Source organism: Pseudonaja textilis, chromosome 12 (assembly GCF_049901715.1).
Source record: "Pseudonaja textilis isolate UNSWEBS1 chromosome 12, rPseTex1.2, whole genome shotgun sequence".
In the NCBI taxonomy this organism is placed as follows: Eukaryota; Metazoa; Chordata; class Lepidosauria; order Squamata; family Elapidae; genus Pseudonaja; species Pseudonaja textilis.
The window spans coordinates 13,644,630-13,664,288 of NC_142001.1; the positions used below are offsets into that span (position 1 = coordinate 13,644,630).

At 38.5% G+C, this 19,659-nt stretch overlaps 1 protein-coding gene across 3 annotated transcripts in view; it reads right to left on the bottom strand.

Moving 5' to 3' along the window:
• DIAPH2 (diaphanous related formin 2) overlaps window positions 1–19,659 on the bottom strand; it is a 262,348-nt gene that overhangs the window by 180,497 nt on the left and 62,192 nt on the right. For all 3 annotated transcript variants that reach the window (XM_087941081.1, XM_087941079.1, XM_087941082.1), the window contains 5 exons: window positions 19,451–19,569; window positions 17,766–17,830; window positions 16,121–16,225; window positions 13,834–14,169; window positions 10,077–10,188 (listed from right to left, as the gene is read on the bottom strand). In XM_087941081.1, coding sequence (XP_087797207.1) covers window positions 10,077–10,188; window positions 13,834–14,169; window positions 16,121–16,225; window positions 17,766–17,830; window positions 19,451–19,569 — 737 coding nt within the window. The remainder of the gene's footprint in view (window positions 1–10,076; window positions 10,189–13,833; window positions 14,170–16,120; window positions 16,226–17,765; window positions 17,831–19,450; window positions 19,570–19,659) is intronic.

Consider the following 19,659-nt stretch of genomic DNA (forward strand, 5'->3'; position numbering starts at 1 on the left):
TATAAAATTAGATTTAGAACTTATAGAATAAAGCTGGAAGGGACCTTGGAGGTCTTCTAGTCCAGCCCCCTGCTCAAAATGCATGAGATCAATTTATATTTTACAGAAAACAGAAATGATTGTTAAATACTAGAATTTTGTTAAAGGGAATATAAAGTAAAATCATGAAAAGAACTGAGGGAAAAGCAACCTGTTGAAATTGCTAAATTAACTTGGTTAGAAAAAAGACAATGCTGGTGACTGGAAACCTCTTGCAGAAGTGTAAAGCAGGTTAAAAAATGATTTAAAGTTTTGACGATTAGACAGAGTAGACTGTAGAAAGAAGACAGCTATGCTGTAACTGTAGTGTACGATGTAATTTTATAATTGTATTCATGACTGTTGTAAAAAGATTGAAAACTACTACTTCGTATTTTTTATTTCTTATTTTTATTTTATTTTTTTCCTTTCTTGCACTTTTAGCTTTTTCCCCCTTTTCTTTCTCTTACTTAACTAATTAGTGACTATTATATTAGTTCATTTTTATCTTTTTTTCAAAAAATCATTAATAAAATTACATTTATAAAAAGAATACAGAGACAGTATTAGAAAGGTGTAAATCAGCATGGAACACATAGAATTCCAGCCATTTCAGATGTACCCCATGGAGTGCAAATAGGTCTACCTAAGTATATTTAGGGGCTACGTGAGACCCTTACAATAACTACACAAATAAGCAAAACGTAAATGTTTAGACATTTTCAACTGGATTTTATAGCAGGTTTATTTATAACTTAACAAGAAAAAAGGTTATTCTACGTATTTTTTGAGACAAAGTCTAAACTGCAATTTAAAAATTGTGTGGCCTCTGTCTCCCATTTTCGTGATCAGTCACCAAAAGTTTTGTTTTAACACAAAGGTGGAAACCAGCACTGTATCCTTAACTTAAAGGTAAAGGTTTCCTTTGCACATCCATGCTAGTCTAGTGGGCAGTGCTCATCTCTGTTACAAAACCAAAGAGCCAACACTTTCTGAAGAAGTCTCCGTGGTCATGTGGCCAGCATGACTAAACACCGAAGGCACACGGAACGCTGTTGCCTTCCCACCAAAGCAGTCCCTACTTTTCTACTTGTATTTTTTACGTGCTTTCGAACTGCTAGGTTGGCAGAAGCAGGGACAAGTAACGGGAGCTCACTCCGTTACGCAGCGCCAGGGATTTGAACCGTTGAACTGCCGACCTTTCTGATCGACAAGCTCAGCGTCTTAGCTCCTGAGCCACTGCATCCCCTAACTTACCAACACTGTATTAAAGTCAGAAACACAGGCCGCTTGGTCAATATTCATATTCTCATCTCACATTTGACAACCCAGATACTCACCTAGTTAACATTTTCTCTCTCGGGAATTCATATCTGGCGTTTGCTTCAGACTCTATTCCCCAGGCGTAAATTAACTTCCCACTCAGCCATTGTTACCTGCCTGCCATTCACAGGCATCCAGGAAGAACAGAAAGGAAAATTCAAGTTGGAGATACCAACCGTGACCTATCAGAAGATCAAGGGAGCCATCTGCAGTTTGAAACCCAGATGACTCTGATGCTTATTTATCCTCTTCCCATCAATCACCTTTAGAGACTTCAAATTCCCAACTCAGTGACTGCATCACAGCGAGCTTATCGCCCTCGTGATTAACATCCATTTGCAACTTCGGAGCCAGCCTTGTTCACATCTGTGCCCTCTTGTGGCTTTCATGTAAATCAGAGAGCACTCTATCCGTGCAAGGAAGAGTGATGCTTTGTTTGCTCTTTAAGGGGTGAAGCTCCTTGCACTAACTCCAGAACTTCCCATCTGTCTGTCTCTCTCTGTCTCTCTCTCTCTCCTTTTAAAGACAAACTGTGCAACTTTCATCCATAAGGTACTTGGAATCAAAAAGCTGTTGCATGCAGATTCCTGAGTCCTAATCGATTTCACCATCTTGGATCTGGACAGGCAGACATGAACATTATTTTGAAAGGTGCCAAAAGCTGGACACTAAACAGGTAAACTAAAAGAGATTTATTGTTGTAGAAATACGCAAAACCACAAATATTGCAACTTATGTTTGTTTTAAAATTCATTAGTCGTAAATGTGAATGCTCTTTTACTTTCTGGCAGAGTAAGTGAAGAGGAGCAAGTGGCAACAAGTAATTTTTTTAAAAAAGGCAATAATATAGTTCTAGAATTTATGTTGGGTAAATTATCAATTTAATATCAATTAGTAACTTTTATTCATCCATTTCTTTGGAGTGGTGAGGCAGAACTAACGTAAATCTTTAAAATCTTTTAAGTCTTTGAATAAAGTTTGATATTTGGATTACATATATAAATTTATATCTTTTAATGTGTGAGAAACAGATTGAATGACATTAACTTTAATGTGTTTATTTTAAGTAAAATTATGGCTAGGTCTAATCAACTGAATTGATCTATCAAGAAATCAACCTCCATAAATGAACTAGTTATACTCCTGGTCATTTGTACCAAACAATTGAGAAGATATTTATTATTTATCTATTAATCAAATTTATGTAACATTCAGATAGATAGATAGATAGATAGATAGATAGATAGATAGATAGATAGATAGATAGATATAGATATAATTTGTTATTAATATGATTAATATTATATATGCACACACACATATGTATATACACACAGAGAGATATAAAATGCATGTGTATATGCTTGTGGGGTTGGGTAGGCATATATGTACACACATACACAATTTTAATATATTTCTAATAATTCTACCTGTTATACTCCTTTTCTCAAATTTCTCATATCATTTTTATTGATGGTTAATGACACCACCTTAAGGTATACTTTCCATTAATCAGTTGGCTTTTTTAGCCAATATATATAATAGGCAAAATTTATTCTTAACATTAGTAGAGATTTCTAGAACATATTATTTTCTATTTATGGAACAGCTTGGTAATTAACTATTACGTGCCATAATTCAACATGATACATGAAAACAGAGGCCTTTTATCCAAGATATTCAAGAAATTGATTTTTAGTGTAATAACAGTTGTTCATTGTCTTATGCACATAAAATATCTTGATCAATGAGAACAAGCAGAATATAATAATCAATGCAAAAATGATTCATTCTCTTAATTATTTATAACAGACAGCCTCCTGCTAAAACATTTGGCCAACCTAACTGCTGAACAACTTCTAAAAACAACATAAAACAGTGGGGAAAAAAAATAGCTACATGGTTAATTTCTGTCAACATCCACCTTGCAAAGTAACCTTAAAGTAGAATTTACATTTATCCAATATTCTTTCATGGCAGTGCAGTAACAAACAGAGACTGTGACATTTTACAAGGTTATTACTGAAAAAGTTAAATAGCATTGTGGTTTGTAAGATCATAATGTAACTTTTAGTAACTGCTATACAATTAATATTAATAAGGCCAAATATAATCCAGTTCTCATCACCTTCTTACAAATCCCACCTTCCTATTGAAATATAGTTCTTTGGTTCCCAAACTCTTACCAGAATAAAGTCTATTTTATCTGTAAGTTGTCCCAAGGATATCAATCACACAAAACAAGGTTTAAAACACAAATTGTCTTGTAGTTATTTGCTTATTAATGGAAAGTTACATGTCTTTGTGGGAAGAATTAGAACCAATGCAAGAGAACTATCTGCTTGATAACATTCAACAAAATATCCTTGAGAAGTTTGACAAATTAAAGCTCTCAGTTATATGCAAAAAAGGTGTTTTGAGTCCTGCACAGAAAAAAGCAAACTAGAATACACAGTACATTTCACCATTTTTGTTTTTAAAGGAAACATCAAACGTTTTTTAACACAACCACACCTTTCTGACAAAAATCAATCTATTTTGTAAGTAAAGTTTATGCTAAAACAGACTTTTTCACAATTTGTCCAAACCCAGTTATTAAGAAAAAAAAAAATTGTCAGACAGCTATTATCAGGAAAATGATAGAAATGCTCTAAGTCAACTATGCTGGTTCTGTTATAAATAACATTTTTAGCTTTTTCAATTAATTACTGTTTCAGTGAATCTTTACCGGATCTGGGCAAAATGATTTTAGACAGCGAATTAAGAGGTGATTGAACGTCTAGAGGAAGCTAATCAATCTATTCCAACAGAAAACAGTGCAAACTGCCAGGAACTGCCTTAACATTCAAATATCTGTAGAATTAAGCATGTAGCTATTTACAATATTTGTATTCCTACTAAAAAAAAATAAGACAAACACAATGACAACAGGCTCAATTACTTTGCATGCAATGCATAGTAGTGTCTGGCAATATTAGTTTTTATCTATCAAAATGACATGAGCCAATATTCATCTAGAGGCTCCCCAAATGAAATACTACATTCAGAAATCGTACTGAAATATTTTACTCGGATAAAAAATGGATCTTATGGGTGGGGGAGTTTTAATGAACAACCAGACATGTTCATACATACCAAATGGAATCTGAAGTGTTTTCAAAACAGTTCTGCAATATGACTTAATGCAGGATTGTCAAACTTGATTTCACTGAGGGCCGCACCAAGGTTGTATTTGATTCGGGGGTACGGGGTAGGGGTAGCCAGCTCAATGTCACTTGTGTCGGGGGCATCTGTGGTGGCCAAATGTTAAGGTAGGACTTCCCTCAGACCCTCACTCACTCTCATTATAATCTCCTTCCTTCCTTCCTTCCTTCCTTCCTTCCTTCCTTCCTTCCTTCCTTCCTTCCTTCCTTCCTTCCTTCCTTCCTTCTTCCTTCTCCTTTCTTCTTCCTTCCCCTTTCCTTATTTTTCCTTCCTTCCTCTCTTCCCATCTTCCCTTCTGTTTCTTTGTCTTTCCCTTTCTCCTTTCCTGTCACTTCTTACACGCATGCTCAAATGCAAAAGGGGAAACATTTCTCCTTTTGTTTTGTTTTTTAGTTTGTTTTGCTAGCCCTCTGCCAGCAAAAATGGACCTCGGGGGGGACGCACATGGCCCTCCCAAGCTCTGTTTTCATTGGCAGAAAAACCACAAGCCTGTCCTTTACTGTTTCCAGGGTGACCCCACGGGCCAGATTTAAGCACCCCACAGGCCTTGAGGTTGACACCCCTGACTTAGTGGGTCTAACATCAGGCACCAGAAATAAAGAATCAAGTGGTTCAAATGGCTACAGATTTATTGCATGTGAATGCTCTCTCAAAGAATCGGAACTCCTCATGGTCAAAGCAAATTGGTGGTATATAAGATTCAATGGAATTCAAGGTGGACTGGACTTAGATCTCTTGTGGATGGATCTCTACCTACCTACCTACCTACCTACCTACCGAATCTGTCTGTCTGTCTGTCTGTCTGTCTGTCTGTCCGTCCGTCCATCCATCCATCCATCCATCCATCCATCCATCCATCCATCTATCTATCTATCTATCTATCTATCTATCTATCTATCTATCTATCTAGTAACAGTCAAAGAAGCTAACAGTAAACAGCTCAACCAAAGAAACTCCAAAACCATTTCCACCAACACTGAGAGGGCAGGTCACCAGAATATAAACTGAGAGCAAACCTCATTCCTGTTGATGTCACCAAGTTTGGAAATGAAACATCTGCAAGAAAAGAACTAAGCCCAGAGACCACCAAGGACTTTCAGCCAGAATCTTCTTTGTGCCTCGTATTTTAATATATTTAAAACCAAAGACATCCGCTAGAAAATGCACTATTTTTCCCACTGCTTATAAAACCTTGAATGTTACATTCTATTTCTACTTCAATAGCTGTATATGAAAGGTTTAAATATTTCCACTGCTTGTTAAACTAGGTATTATAAAGGCAGCCTTCAAAACTAAGGAATCTGAATCTTCTCATTTGAACCCTACATGAAGACTTTCTAAAGGGGTGGTGACGCTTCTTTTCTGGAAGCATTTAAAACAGCAAATAGCATTTATTGTGAAAATGGTTTCTTGTACTGGGAAAAAGGTTGGACTAGATGACCTCCAGAATCCCTTCCAGACCTTACTCTATTCTGTCAGCAATACAACCATAGATTGCCATTGTGCCACAAGACAGAAAGGAAAAAAGAGAAAAGTGCTGTTCTCCCAAATGTTATTCGGAAATTTGTCAGTAACTCAGGACTAAGAATAAATTACTACCTTTTTTTTTTTTCCCCTCCACTTTAACAGCACAAGAAAAACAATCGAAGGATTTGCCGGTCTTCCACCAGATTAAATAAATCTAAATAGGAATGCCGTAAAGAGCATTTCCAAGGCATGTAACAGACAGCAAATTTCCTACACAATTAAACCCCCTAAAAAATGAGAGCATTCAAGTGAACCCTACAAATCATGTAAGTATATAATACTGTTACACAGAAAGGCAATGACTTTGGAGACAATTTTAAAAAAATAATCACGTGTTTTTGGAGTTCCCACACTGTATTTTTGCCAGGTTTCAATTTAAGACAGTTTCAGGCAGTTAAAAGCATGTTTAGTGCATTTGCATAACCAAGATCTCTTTGATCATCCATCAGTGTTTGGATTCCTGAAGATTTCAGTCTCTGCGTGTGATGATAAATCTATCACAGTAGGCATTGATGGACTGCCTTTACAATTGTGAAGGTGATGGATTGAAAGGATACTTTGGAAGAGCAGGGGACTCCATCCTCCTGTCACTCATACAGTCAATGGGACCTATCAGCTTATTCAGGGGTGGGGGTGGTATGAATTTTGGATGAATCACTGCAAAGCGCTTTTGCAGAGCAAACAATATAAAATAGATTCCGTTTCATTCCCCATTTATAACTAACAACTGGAGTCCAGATGTTTCAAATGACAACATTTACGGCTTGCGACGCTTCGCTATCGTCTTCATACCCTAAATCCTTTATGCTGACATGCGTTGAATGGTGATTATTATCATACGCTTATAACTGAAAATCTTTTGTAAAAGGAGAACAAATAATGAGTAAGGGTTTCCTTTTATATCACATCAGGGAATGAAATAAAATGGACTGGATGTAATGCAAATGTTGCAAATAGAATTGGGTTGTAGGAGGTATGGATGGGTGGTCATAAGACCAAAGAAATAAGGCTGGGGTGAACTGGGGTGGGTGGGTAGGAAACGTGAAGGCATTTGGCTTTATTTATATGAGCCATGGTGGAGCAGTGGTTAGAGTGCAGTACTGCAAGCTACTTCTGCTGCCTTCCGGCTGCCTGCAATTTGGCAGGTCGAATCTCACCAGGCTCGAGGTTGACTCAGCCTTCCATCCTTCTGAGGTAAAATGAAAGCCCAAATTGTTGGGCGGGGGGCGATAAACTGATTCTGTAAACCACTTAGAGAGGAATGTAAAGTACTGTAAAGTGGTATATAAGTCGAACTACCATTGCTATTGCTATCACTATCAATACTATGTCTGGTGGGAATCAGAGAGTAGACAACACTTGGGGAATTGACGACAACAGGAATTGTTCCAATGTCTTGCTCTCATTTTTGGGTCCAAAATGCAGCAATGCAAGCATACAATGGCCATATGTAATCCCTGCTCCGTGAGCTGCAGTGGTTGCCATTGGCTTCTAGGTACAATTCAAGGCATTGGTTGTCGCCCATAAAACCCTTCAAACATATGCTTGTTTCCCATGGCTTGTGCCCATCCAGAACCTTCAGGCAGAGTGGGGACTCCAAGTCTTCTCAATTAAATCTTGTCTGGGAGGGAGGGGACATGCTGTGGAACAGCATCGTCTCCAGAGAAGATGCCCAGTTTCTTAGGACTCCAAAATGTTGAGATGTAGCTGTGATCTAAAACATGGCCTTATTTGCCTGTCGTGTGAGTAGTTTTTCTTTGCTTTATTTGTTGTGGTTGTTGTTTTTATCTAGGCTGTTAGTTTGAGTGGTAATGTGTGTTGTTTTTTTAAAATCTTAAATTTGATGCTGGATATTGTAAGCCTCTGAGAGACTTTTTGGGCTGGGACAGCTATAACAAATCATCATCATCTATAAACAAATGGCCCAGCCTAAAGCAGAGTTCCATATACTGCTTTCCAGATAAGAATTTTTAACTGAACTTGCCTGGAAAAATTATACTGCAACTAAGCTAAAGCAACTTCCAGAATTTTGCTTTCGGCAAGAAAGAAAATTCAAGGCTACCATAACCCAGGCCCTTCTATTATGTTGGGCTATTTACGCACAAAAAAAAATGTGTCTTGTTTCTAAAGGCTAGAATAAGTGTATATATGCACTTCATATCTTAGGGTATTCAGTGAGATTTTAAAGTCAGCATCTTCTATTTTACATCAAGGAAACATAAACTGAGTTAATAAAAGAAAAAACTAATGTATTTCATTCAAGAGGTTAGATCTGACTTTAGCTTAGTACACAAAATTCTCTGCTACAATGTCCTACCTGTCAACAACTACTTCAGCTTCAACCACAATAACACATGTGCAAACAATAGATACAAACTTAAAGTAAACGGTTCCAAACTCAATTGCAGAAAATACAACTTCAGCAACAGAGTGGCCAACGCCTGGAACTCACTACCTGACTCTGCTGTTATATCCTCAAACCCCCAAAACTTTAACCTTAAACTGTCTACCGTAGACCTCACTCCATTCTTAAGAGGTCTGTCTATAAGGGAGCACGCAGGTGCACACCAGCATGCCTACCATTCCCGTCCTAATGTTCCTATGTATTCGTACTCATTTAGTATGTATATATTTATACCTGTTTATACTTATATCTTTATATGTTACATCCATACTTATACGTGTTTTCTCATACATGTTTGACAAACTAAAGTAAATAAAATAAAATAAATAAAGAGTGGGGAAATAAAAGCTTCATTCCATTAGCTAACATAAAACTGTCTAGGGTTCCATCTTTGCTTGGAAGAATGTAATATTTATTTTATTTTTATTTTATTTATTTGTCAAAAGCTTACAATATAACAGAAACAAGAATAAACGTAAGTTTAAATACAAGAAATGGAAACTAATAATTGGGGACAATAGGACAGAGATGGTAGGCACGATTGTGCACTTATGCACGCCCCTTACAGACCTCTTAGGAATGGGGTGAGGTCAGTAGAGGTTAGTTTGAGGGTAAAGGAATGGGGGTTTGAGCAGGTGACAACAGAATCAGGTGGTGAGTTCCAGACATTGAACACTCTGTTGCTGAAATCATACTTCCTGCAATCGAGTTTGGAGTGGTTTACATTTAGTTTATATCTGTTGTGTGCTCTTGGGTTGTTGTTGTTAAAGCTGAAATATTCATTAACTGGTAAGACATTGTAACATATGATTTTATGTACTATGCTTAAGCCCAATCTTAGTCGGTGTAGTTCAAGGTTGTCTAAGCCTAGAATCTCAAGTCTGGTGCTGTAGGGTATTCTGTTGTGATCAGAGGAGTGTAGTACTCTTCTGGTAAAATACTTCTGGACTCACTCAATTGTATTTATGTCTGATATACAGTGCAGATTCCAGACAGCAGAGCTGAATTCAAGGATTGGTCTAGCAAAGGTTTTGAATGGCCTAGTTAGCAAAACAGTATTACCAGAGGAGAAGCTTCATAAAATTTAAATTACAACTCTTAAAAGCCTTTTGGGCAATACTGTTGCAGTGAGCTTTGGCGCTTAGGTCATTCGATATGAGAACTCCAAGGTCCTTGACAAAGTGAGGGTCATCAACAAGGTCATATCCACCTAGCTTGTATTTGGTATATAGATTTTTTTTTAACCAATGTGTAGGACAGAGCATTTGTTGGCAGATGTCCTTCATTCTTTATGTCTTCTATTCCATGAACTTCCCCATTTTAAATCACTGTTATTCTATTTTGTTTTTGTTTTTTTTAGGTTTATGATACCAAAACCATCAAAATGATTCCAGTTTTCTCTTTTATTTCAACGACCTCCTTCCCAGCCCATAAATACTATGTATGTTTTTGCCTTCTGTGTTATCTCTTACATCTAAAATGTAGATTCCATGGCTGAATTAGTATATGTTTTTGCACTGATCTCTAAGGCATTGCTAATGCAATATCAGTATCAATCAACATGTCCGTTATGACCATTCAAGAAAAGAGAAATAATTACCCTTCTGTGTGGCAAAAGTGAGTGTCAGTTTGGCAAACAGATCTGGATTTTCAAATTTTTCATCCTTAGCTTTTACCCAAAAACAGTGTTCTTGTATTTCATGCGGTTCGACCTGCAATGAAAATGAATCTAATTACAACTATCAATTTAAATCACTTAACCCCCCACAAATCATGACAGTGGCATTACATCTGTACATCCTGCAATCAAAGCTAATTATTTGGAGACTTCTCCATCAAAAGAGAAACAAGATGTTTAAAAAGAAGGAACAAAAACAGGTATTGTTTTTTTTTTTTTTTTTAAATGATAGCAAAAACTGCTTCAATAAAAATAAGATAGCATCTTATGTTGTGTCTGGCAGAAATCTATGGAGATTCTCAATCATCCAGGTCATAGCTTTTTTTTCCAAAAGGCATTTTCTTATTTTTTTTTCTTTGAAAATATTTTGCTTCTCATTCAAGGAGCTTCTTCAGTTCTGAACTGAAGAAACATCTTGGATGACAAGCAAAATATTTGGGATTACCTAGCTGATGGTATCAAGCTGACCTTGAAAGCTGAACAGGAGCTAGTTACTATTTGGCACAGGAAACTAGCAAGAAATCCTAGAAATATCGACAAGGAGGTTAAAAATAATAATAGCAACAGCCCTTAAGACTTATATGCTGCTTTACAGTGCTTTGCAGCCATCTCTAAGCAGTTTAGAGAGTCAGCTCACTGCCCCCAACAATCTGGGTTCTCCGTTTTACTGACCTTGGATGGAAGGCTGAATCTACCTTGAGCCTGGAGAGATTCGAACAGCCAAATTGCAGGCGGCTGGCAGTCAGCAGAAGTAGAGTCCACCAGGAGAGTCCCCTCCAGAAGTAGAGTCCACCCTGCCCCTCCCAGAAGTCTCCACATGGCCGTTTTGGATCCCAGGTAAGTGCAGGGCCGCCGTGGAGGCTCAGGGAGGGTAGTTCTAGAAGGCCAGAAACAGGCTCGAAGAAAGCCTCCGGAGCCCAGGGAGGGCAAAAACGCTCCCGCTGCCGTGGTGCAGGAGGCCGACTAGGCCACGCCCACCATGACCGCATCCACCCAGAAACTGGGCAGAGAATCCGTTGCTTTTTTGAAGCCCACCTGATATTAAGTAGTGTTTACAGAACTGGGCAACAAGTCTGGCAGATTGTTTATTGTGTGGTGTGGTGCTGTGTATTCATAATGAATACACACCTTAGAACGGATAATCTTCAGACATTCCTGTCCTCAACTTATATAATATTGTGTACATATTATGAGCTTCCTACTGCTCATTTGCTAAAGCAGAATACATAATAATAAACTGATTTATAGATGCAACTTAAATCATCCAAGCAGAGCACAGAAAAATAAATTATAAATAAAAACCCAGCCAAATAAACCCCAGGTGCCTTGCAATATCTATTTTATTATTGGATTTTATTCTCCATATACATGTAACATCTGCAAAATGTATTAAGGTATCCCCCACTTTCACCTGACGGAGAAATCAAGATTATTAAAAACAAAATTACATCTCCTGCCCCAACAGACCACTTTAGTCTGCCTGAAACATTTTTCTATTAAATACGATATTATAAACCGGTTTATGACCACAATGGTTTATGATGAGTTTTTTTTAAGATATGTTATTGAATCTGTAACCTGTCACACCAGAGGGAAAATGGTAGATTATATTTATAGAGATATATAAAACAGAGACCATGTCTGTCCAAGTCCAAGTAAGAGTTTCAAGATTATCTCTTGGGAATACCCTCAACCACTAACAAGGATTACAGATCAATATATTTAATGTTCACGGAAAAAAACAATTAGCTTCTTTTGTATATTCAAAATTAATTTATCGGCATGAAGGCATTACAGATTGTCCTCAAGTTACAATGGCAGTTGTGGCCAGGATTGCCGTCATTAAGTGATGAAGCCATTAAACATGATGTTGCATGCATTGTTTAGTGACAGCAATCCAGATAGTCCTGTTTGTTGTTGTAACCACGTAAGGAGCACAGGGGTGCTGAAGAGCTAGGTGGGAGGGTGCATGAGAGATTGGGAGGCTCAGTGCAGGCCACATGAAAGTATGTGGGAAGGAAAAACAAAAAATAGTCTGGGTTAAATGTGTTCAAAAACTAATCTGGGTTAAATGGCTCCTCGTCCCAATAAAACCCCTTTTATTTAGTTTACAGTGAATTCCTCTACAGCAAAATCCTGGCCAACAGTCTTTCAGGATACTTCACAATTATAGACCTTTATCAGGCTTGGAGAGTTGCCAGGCTGATATCTTTCAGACGCCATACTGTAGCAGACAATACTAGGCAAGCATGCAGGAACACATCTTCACCCAAATGAACTGATTGTCTCCTGCAAAACCCCATTCCCCTTTCGCTCCTCTTTTATTCCCTAAGGGAGGCGCCATTCACCATCCACCTGTGGCTTTACTTCCAAGTCAACACTTGTTCCTTAGCTGTTCCCTTCTTCTAGCAGCTCTGTGCACGCGCACACTGGGAACAGGCTCCAGCTGTTCTTCTGCCTCACTGATGTCTAAATCAGAAGGCAGCTAATAACTGTCAGATGGCCCTGGCTCCATGTCAGCCTCCAATACAGAGCACTCATCAGAGCCATCCCCTGACTCCAGGACTGGCCCATGTTCTGCTAGCCATTCGTGGGCCAGAACAAAGTGCATGTATGTGGGTGAGCATAGGGAGGCCAGGAAAGGAGGGGAAATGTTGTGGCCATGTTTATGTGTATGCGAGTGCAGGGAGGCTGGGGGAAGAAGGTGCTTTCTTGTGTGCAAGTGCTTTGTGGGGGGAGAAGTTTACTCAGACAATTTGCTTCCTCACTAGCTTCCCTTTGACTTTGCTTGTAAAAGAGAAGGTCGGTGATCACATAAGTCCAGAATGTTGCAACTGGTTGTAGTAATAGCAGTAAGCACTTAGACTTATATAGCATTTAGCCTTATATACCACTTCATACTGCTTTACATCCCTCTCTAAGCAGTTTACAGAGTCAACATATTGCCCCCAACAATCTGGGCTCTCATTTTACTGACCTCAGAAGGATGGAAGGCTAAGTTAACCTTGAGCCAGTCAGGATCAAATTCCTGGCAGTGGGCAATACTGCATTCTGATCACTGCACCACCAGGGCTCTTATACAGCAATAGCACTTAGACTTATATACCGCTTTACAGTGCTTTACAGCCCTCCCTAAGCAGTGTACAGAGTCAGCATATTGCCCCCCAATGATCTGGGTCCTCATTGTACTGACTTCAGAAGGATAGAAGGCCGAGTCAACCTTGAGCTGGTGAGAGTTGAACTGCCGAACTGCAGGTAGCCTGAAGTACTGCACTCTAACCACTGCGCTACCACGACTTATTCCATTTTACAGCCCTCTCTAAGTGGTTTACATAATCAGCCTACTGCCTCCAACCATCTGGGTTCTCATTTTATAAACCTCGGAAGGATGGAAGGTTTCAGTCAACCTTGAGCCGCTCAGAATTGAACTGCAGGAGTGAGCAATGAGCGTAAGTGTTAAGTGTGAGCTGGTTGCCAAGGGCCTGGATATTGTCCATATACCCTTGGGGTGCTGCACCAGTCATAACTTTGAGGACTTATCTTAACTCATTTGCTTAGTGCCATCATAACTTTGAACAAAACCACTGAACCAACGATCATAACTCAAGGACTGCCTGTATTCTGTTTGACGTTAGGAAAAACAAAAGGGCAAACATTCAGGATGTTTGATAAGAGATACCTTGGCCCAGTTGATTCTCTTCATAGTTACATCGAGATTGTATTTCTTCTTTGGCTTCATCCCAAAAGGCAGCACTGGTGCAGTTACTACAGAAGGTATCCCCCCAAAAGGAGGTGGTGGTGGTGGTGGCCCCACCCCTCCAAACATAGGAGGAGGAGGAGGTGGTGGTGGTGGCCCCAACCCTCCAGGTAAAGGAGGGGGTGGAGGTGCTAAACCTCCAGGTAATGGTGGAGGAGGAGGAGGAGGAGGGGCAGGAGGAACCATACCACCTGGCAATGGAGGAGGAGGTGGGGGAGGAGGAGGAGGCGGAGCACCACCACTTGAAGATGCGGAACCCTACAAAAGAATAAGGAGGCGGGAAGATAAAAACACGTCAACCACACGCTATCAAAAGTACACAAATCATTTTGCTTTAAATGGCAGTCAGATAATTTTCTCCCCCTGAGAGGTCCTTGGTGCTCTCTGAGCCTTGTTTTCTTAAAGACGTTTCATTAAACCAAACTAGGTGACATCATCGAAGTAGGTAAAGTGTTAAGGAAACGTCTGTAAGAAAACAACAAAGATCAGAGAAGAACCCCTCATTTTCCATCCTGAGCTACAAATACTCTCTCTTTTACAGGCCTCCTCATTCTAAATATCTCCCAGTCCTAATGCAAGTTCACCCAATTATGTTCTGTTGCATTTTATTCAAGGGTTTCACAGAGATGAAATCCATAACAAAGGAGAATAATGGTCAGAGGGGGAAAAAAATCATTTTCAAATCAATTCAGTTATTTAACAGATATTTTTAGCCCTTCATTACAGCAAGAAGCAGCAAGTGCCGGCTGTAACTTTTGTAAGACTTCCTCCACGTTAGAACAGATCAAGAGAATTAATGAAGCGGCATTTGAAAACAAGAGAAAAGGTCCATTAACAAAGCTACATTCCAAGGGTTTTTAGGATATTTTTATCTAGGTGGTATTCATAGAAGTGTTAGAAAAGAAGCCAACGGGCTGAAATTGAATTATCATCCTAAGGTTCCCATATTTAAATATTTACTACCTCAGAAATCATTTTTTTTTAAAAAAAAAAAAACTACATTAACCGCATAAGCAGGAAAATTAGGATGAAGATCCTACTTTTAGTTCTGATTCTTAATAATCGTCATTTCTACTAGCACGGTTACGTGAGGGAAATTTGTTAACTAAACCAACATAAGCTTGTAGCAATATCATAAGACATTATGATGCCCTGAATATGAACATGTACAATATGACAATACTTTCATAACAACTCCATAAATTGAAAATATATTCATTAGGATTCTTTTTTTAGAATAAAATCAGCCAGAACAAATGAATTTCCAACGACAGATTATCAAAGAGCTAAATGTTCACTCTTTGTTTTTAAAGGGCCTATAAAATTTACAATTAAAGATTAAATTTGTTCTGCTTTCTTTTAAACCCTTCAACTTTAAATACACCTCTATGTAACAATGTTTAGTCTGTACTGGTATCTAATCCTAAGTATCAATGGTCTTAATAACATTATGTTGTTCTAGGCATGTTTGATAAGCAATTACATGCACTAAGGCAATAATCAGATTTTAAATAAACACAATTAAAAAGAACCCAAAGAATTCTTGTATTTAATTTCTTTTTTTTTTTCATTTATATTTACATCTGAGTGGAAGAAACTCGCATCTATGCTTATGTTGAAACAATGAGATGCAAATAGTTCTTGACTTACAACCACAGTTGAGAATGAAGGCAATTCTTAAGTGAGTTGGGTCTCATTTCATGACCTTGTTGCCATAGCTGTTAAGCAAATCGCTACAGTCGTTCAGTGAATCATGTGATTGTTAAATAAACCTGGCTTCCCCCATTGATTTTGTTTCTATGAAGCCAGATGGCACGGGTCCCCCACCCGAGCTCCGTTTTCAGCCATGATGGTTTTCTGCAGCTTTCTGCCAGTGAAAATGGAGCTCGAGAAATGATGTGTTGGCCCCCCTTAGCTCCATTTTTGACCGCAATGGCCTCCTGCAGCCCTCTGTCAGTGAAAACGGAGCTCATGGAGCACGCGTGGCCCTCCCGAGCTCCGTTTTTCACTGGCAGAGGCACCATGAGCCACTCCTTCACTGTTTCCAGGGTAACCCCACAAGCCAGATATAAGCATCCCATGAGTCGCATCTAGCCAAACATTATCGGTAATCTTTCTTATTCAAGCTATACTTAGCAATTAGCATCCTATCTCCTTCAAACCAGAAATCATTTCAACAGGATAAAGATGCCACTAATTCATGTTATACCTGGGTTCGCAATTGCTGGATTTCAGCTTCAAGCTGTCGGATTTTCTCCTCACGCATTTGAAGCTCAGCCTGCGCTTCCTGACGAGCTGTGAATTCTTCATCAAACTGCAATGATCACCAGTATGGAAATAATCATTCACCTTGGTCCAAATTTTAATACTGCTACATAAGAATGAAAGACTGAGCAAAATAAATCCATCCGGCTTCATGGGCTATTTAAAATAATGCCAGCATGGTGGAATGGAAGGTAGTCACATCATAAAGTATCTTGAGATAGTTTCCTTCATATATCTATGAAGTAACAATGGGCTATTTCCCATTATAACTGTCTTGATATATTTAAACAGAACTGCTCCAAGTATATTACTTTGTAAAACTGCTGGTAACATCACTATAAAAATTGTGAATGTCTATCGCAAGAAATGAGCAATTATATAATCTTTTTCACCCAAGCAATTTTTAAAATCAAACCACAACTATTAATTGCAAAGAATAATAGCAATAGCACTTAGACCAGGGGTCTTCGAACTTGACAGATTTAAGACTTATGGACTTCAACTCCCAGAATTCCTCTTCCAGTCATGTTAGATCAGGAATTCTGGGTGTTGAAGTCCGCAAGTCTTAAACTTGCCAAGTTTGAAGACCCTTGACTTAAACTGATATACCACTTCATATTGCTTTATAGCCCTCTCCAAGCGGTTTACAGAGTCAGCCTATTGCCCCCAACAATTTGGGTCCTCGTTTGACCCACCTTGGAAGAATGGAAGGCTGAGTCAACCTTGAGCCTGGTGGGATTTGAACTGCCAAATTGCAGATAGCCAACAGTCAGCAGAAGTAGCCTGCAGTACTGCACTCTAACCACCGAGGCTCATAGTATTTTCATGTCTCTTTAGCTTCAACTTAGTAGCAGTGATATATTGTCTGCCACATGAAATCTGTCCACAATATTGATACTGACAGCATGTAATGTTCTAAATTCTTCAAATAGACCAGTTATATCGAATTCATTTCTCAATTCTGAAGTACCTTGAAATAGTTTCCTTCATATACTTACGAAGTAACAGTAGGCTTTTTCCCATTATAAATTTCTACTAGGTGAAGCAATGGGAAGCATTATTTAATTCTAATTAATATATGTTGAATTGTGCCAAATATTTAACTGGAGATGAGAAACACCAGTAGGGGATAGTTAAAAATTCTCAAGTCAACTCATAACCTCTGGCTGTCCATAGAATTAGGTTGGAGGTAAACAAGAATATTTATCTTAGAGATGAATTGGCTAAAACTGTTTCCAAATAAGACAGAGCAGGAGATAATATGTTGCCTTTTAGAGCAATTTAAGGATTTTAAGCTAAGATACGGCAAGCTATCAGAGACTGACAAAAGCTTTTTTTACCACACCAAATCCACCAGCTTCTAAACTGTCTGGTTGCAGAGGGATCTTTCTATTATTAATTGCAACAATTAGTTTGATTTAAATAATCACTAATATCTAAGTGTATTTTTATCATTTCTGGATCTTGCTGTTTTCAGATACAAGAATAACAACACTTAATTCTGACACCGAAGACCTTTAAAAAATGTAGAAATATAACAATTAAAGTTTCACAAAGGCTGCAATACGAAGAATTGTTTGGTGCCTTACCTTTTTGGAAAAATCAGCAGCTTTTTGCTCACTTTCTTCAACTTTTGCTTTGTTCACACAGCTGTCTGAAAGGATGAAAGTAATAGGGCCCAACTTAACTACAATTTTAAAAATCAAAGATATACAACATCATACAGAGATACCATTGCTTCTGATACGAAGCAAACCATTTTTTAAATTATCTGGATTAAAAAATGTTCTTGAATAGCCTGAGATTTGGTCTATAAAGGAGTGCTTAAATAGGTAGGTAGGTAGGTAGGTAGGTAAAATTTATATATATTGTAAGAGAGGGAGGGAGGGGAGAGAGAGAGAGAGAGAGAGGGAGAAATGAAGGTCTTCTCTTTCCTCACTAAAAATATTTTAAATATCATATATGCCTATTTTTATATGTTACATTTCTAAAATTACTTGGGAATAACATTAACATAAATCAAAATAGTATTGCAGCTGACAAAAGCTAAATACATAATGATTATTCCTACAATTCTAGCAATAATGCATTCATCTCTAATCCCCCTGCTCCAAAATCAGTAGAATTTCTAAATGGATATGTAGGAATGTTTACAGACAGAATAAACAAGAAATCACAAAGCACTGAATCTTTGACACATGCTGTATATAAATTCCACTAAAAACGGGAGAATGGATAAGGATCTCTTGATCTCAGCAATTTCAGTAAGAAACTATTTTGTTTTCAACCTATTCCACCGAAATCAAAATGACTTAACTCTCCATGGCCCGGTTCCTACGGTAGAAAAACTGACCACGTGGAAAAAATAGTAATTCGTAATCATGAAAAACGCTCCTTAGAGGCTCCCTTTACACAGAGATTAGGAAAAAAAACATATTCTACCAAAAACAGCTAGGTATCCTGGCTGCTCGGATGCTACCAATCTTCAGTGGCTGCTGGATGAACAGTCCATAGGAGGAGTGTCAAACCTGATCACATTGAGGGCCGCATCAGGATTGGGTTTGACCTTGGAGGCAGAGGCAGACGTGACCAGAGTGAGCGTGGCCAGCTTGATATCACTTGCATCAGGGGTGCCTATGGCAGCCCGAGCGCTCAGTCAGCAAAAACTGAGCTCTGTTTTCATTGACAGAGGCTGCAGGAGCCTGTTGTGGCCAAAAACAGGGCCTGGGAGGGTCACACACAGCCCTCCCGAGCTTTATTTTCATTGGCAAAGGGACCGCAGGCCAGTCCTTCACTGTCTCCAGGGCGGCCTCGCGGGCCAGATCTAAGCACCCCACGGGCTGGATCCAGCCTACAGGCCTTGAGTTTGACATCCCTGGTCCATAACAACAGCACAGGTGGCCAGATTCTGTACAGGAGCACTGGGGATTCATCGCAAACATGTGTCTTCTCCACCATAGTTATGTTATATAACAAATGTGGCAAACCCTTTGCACTGTTTAGTCTTTTCCCTTTTAGCATTGAACCAACAATGGACTACACAGTTTATGGATTGTAATGTTAGTTTAGTTAGATCATATATAATTGACAGACTGGATTTTATTTTAGATTTTAGTATTTATTTATTATTTTATAGTAGAATTTTTAATTGTATACTTACTGAGCGTTTTTAATTTGTTCTGGTCTCTGGTCTAAGAGACTGTAATAAACTGATTGATGGATGAAAAGCATTGAAAACATAGTAAAAAAAAACAAAAAAACAAGATGCACCTACCCACAAGATGTGTGAAGTCTACATCCAATCTTCCTCTACATTTGAAGTCAGGGTCCATACCACTGCAGTTCAACACTATCTGTGAAATGCATTCTTCTATTATCTTGTAATACTGAGGGCTGTTGTGGAAAAATAAAAGGCAACCGTTTTTGTAATAAAGAATCCACAGGCACACTTAAAAAAGAAAAAAAAAAGGACTCCCTTTAAAT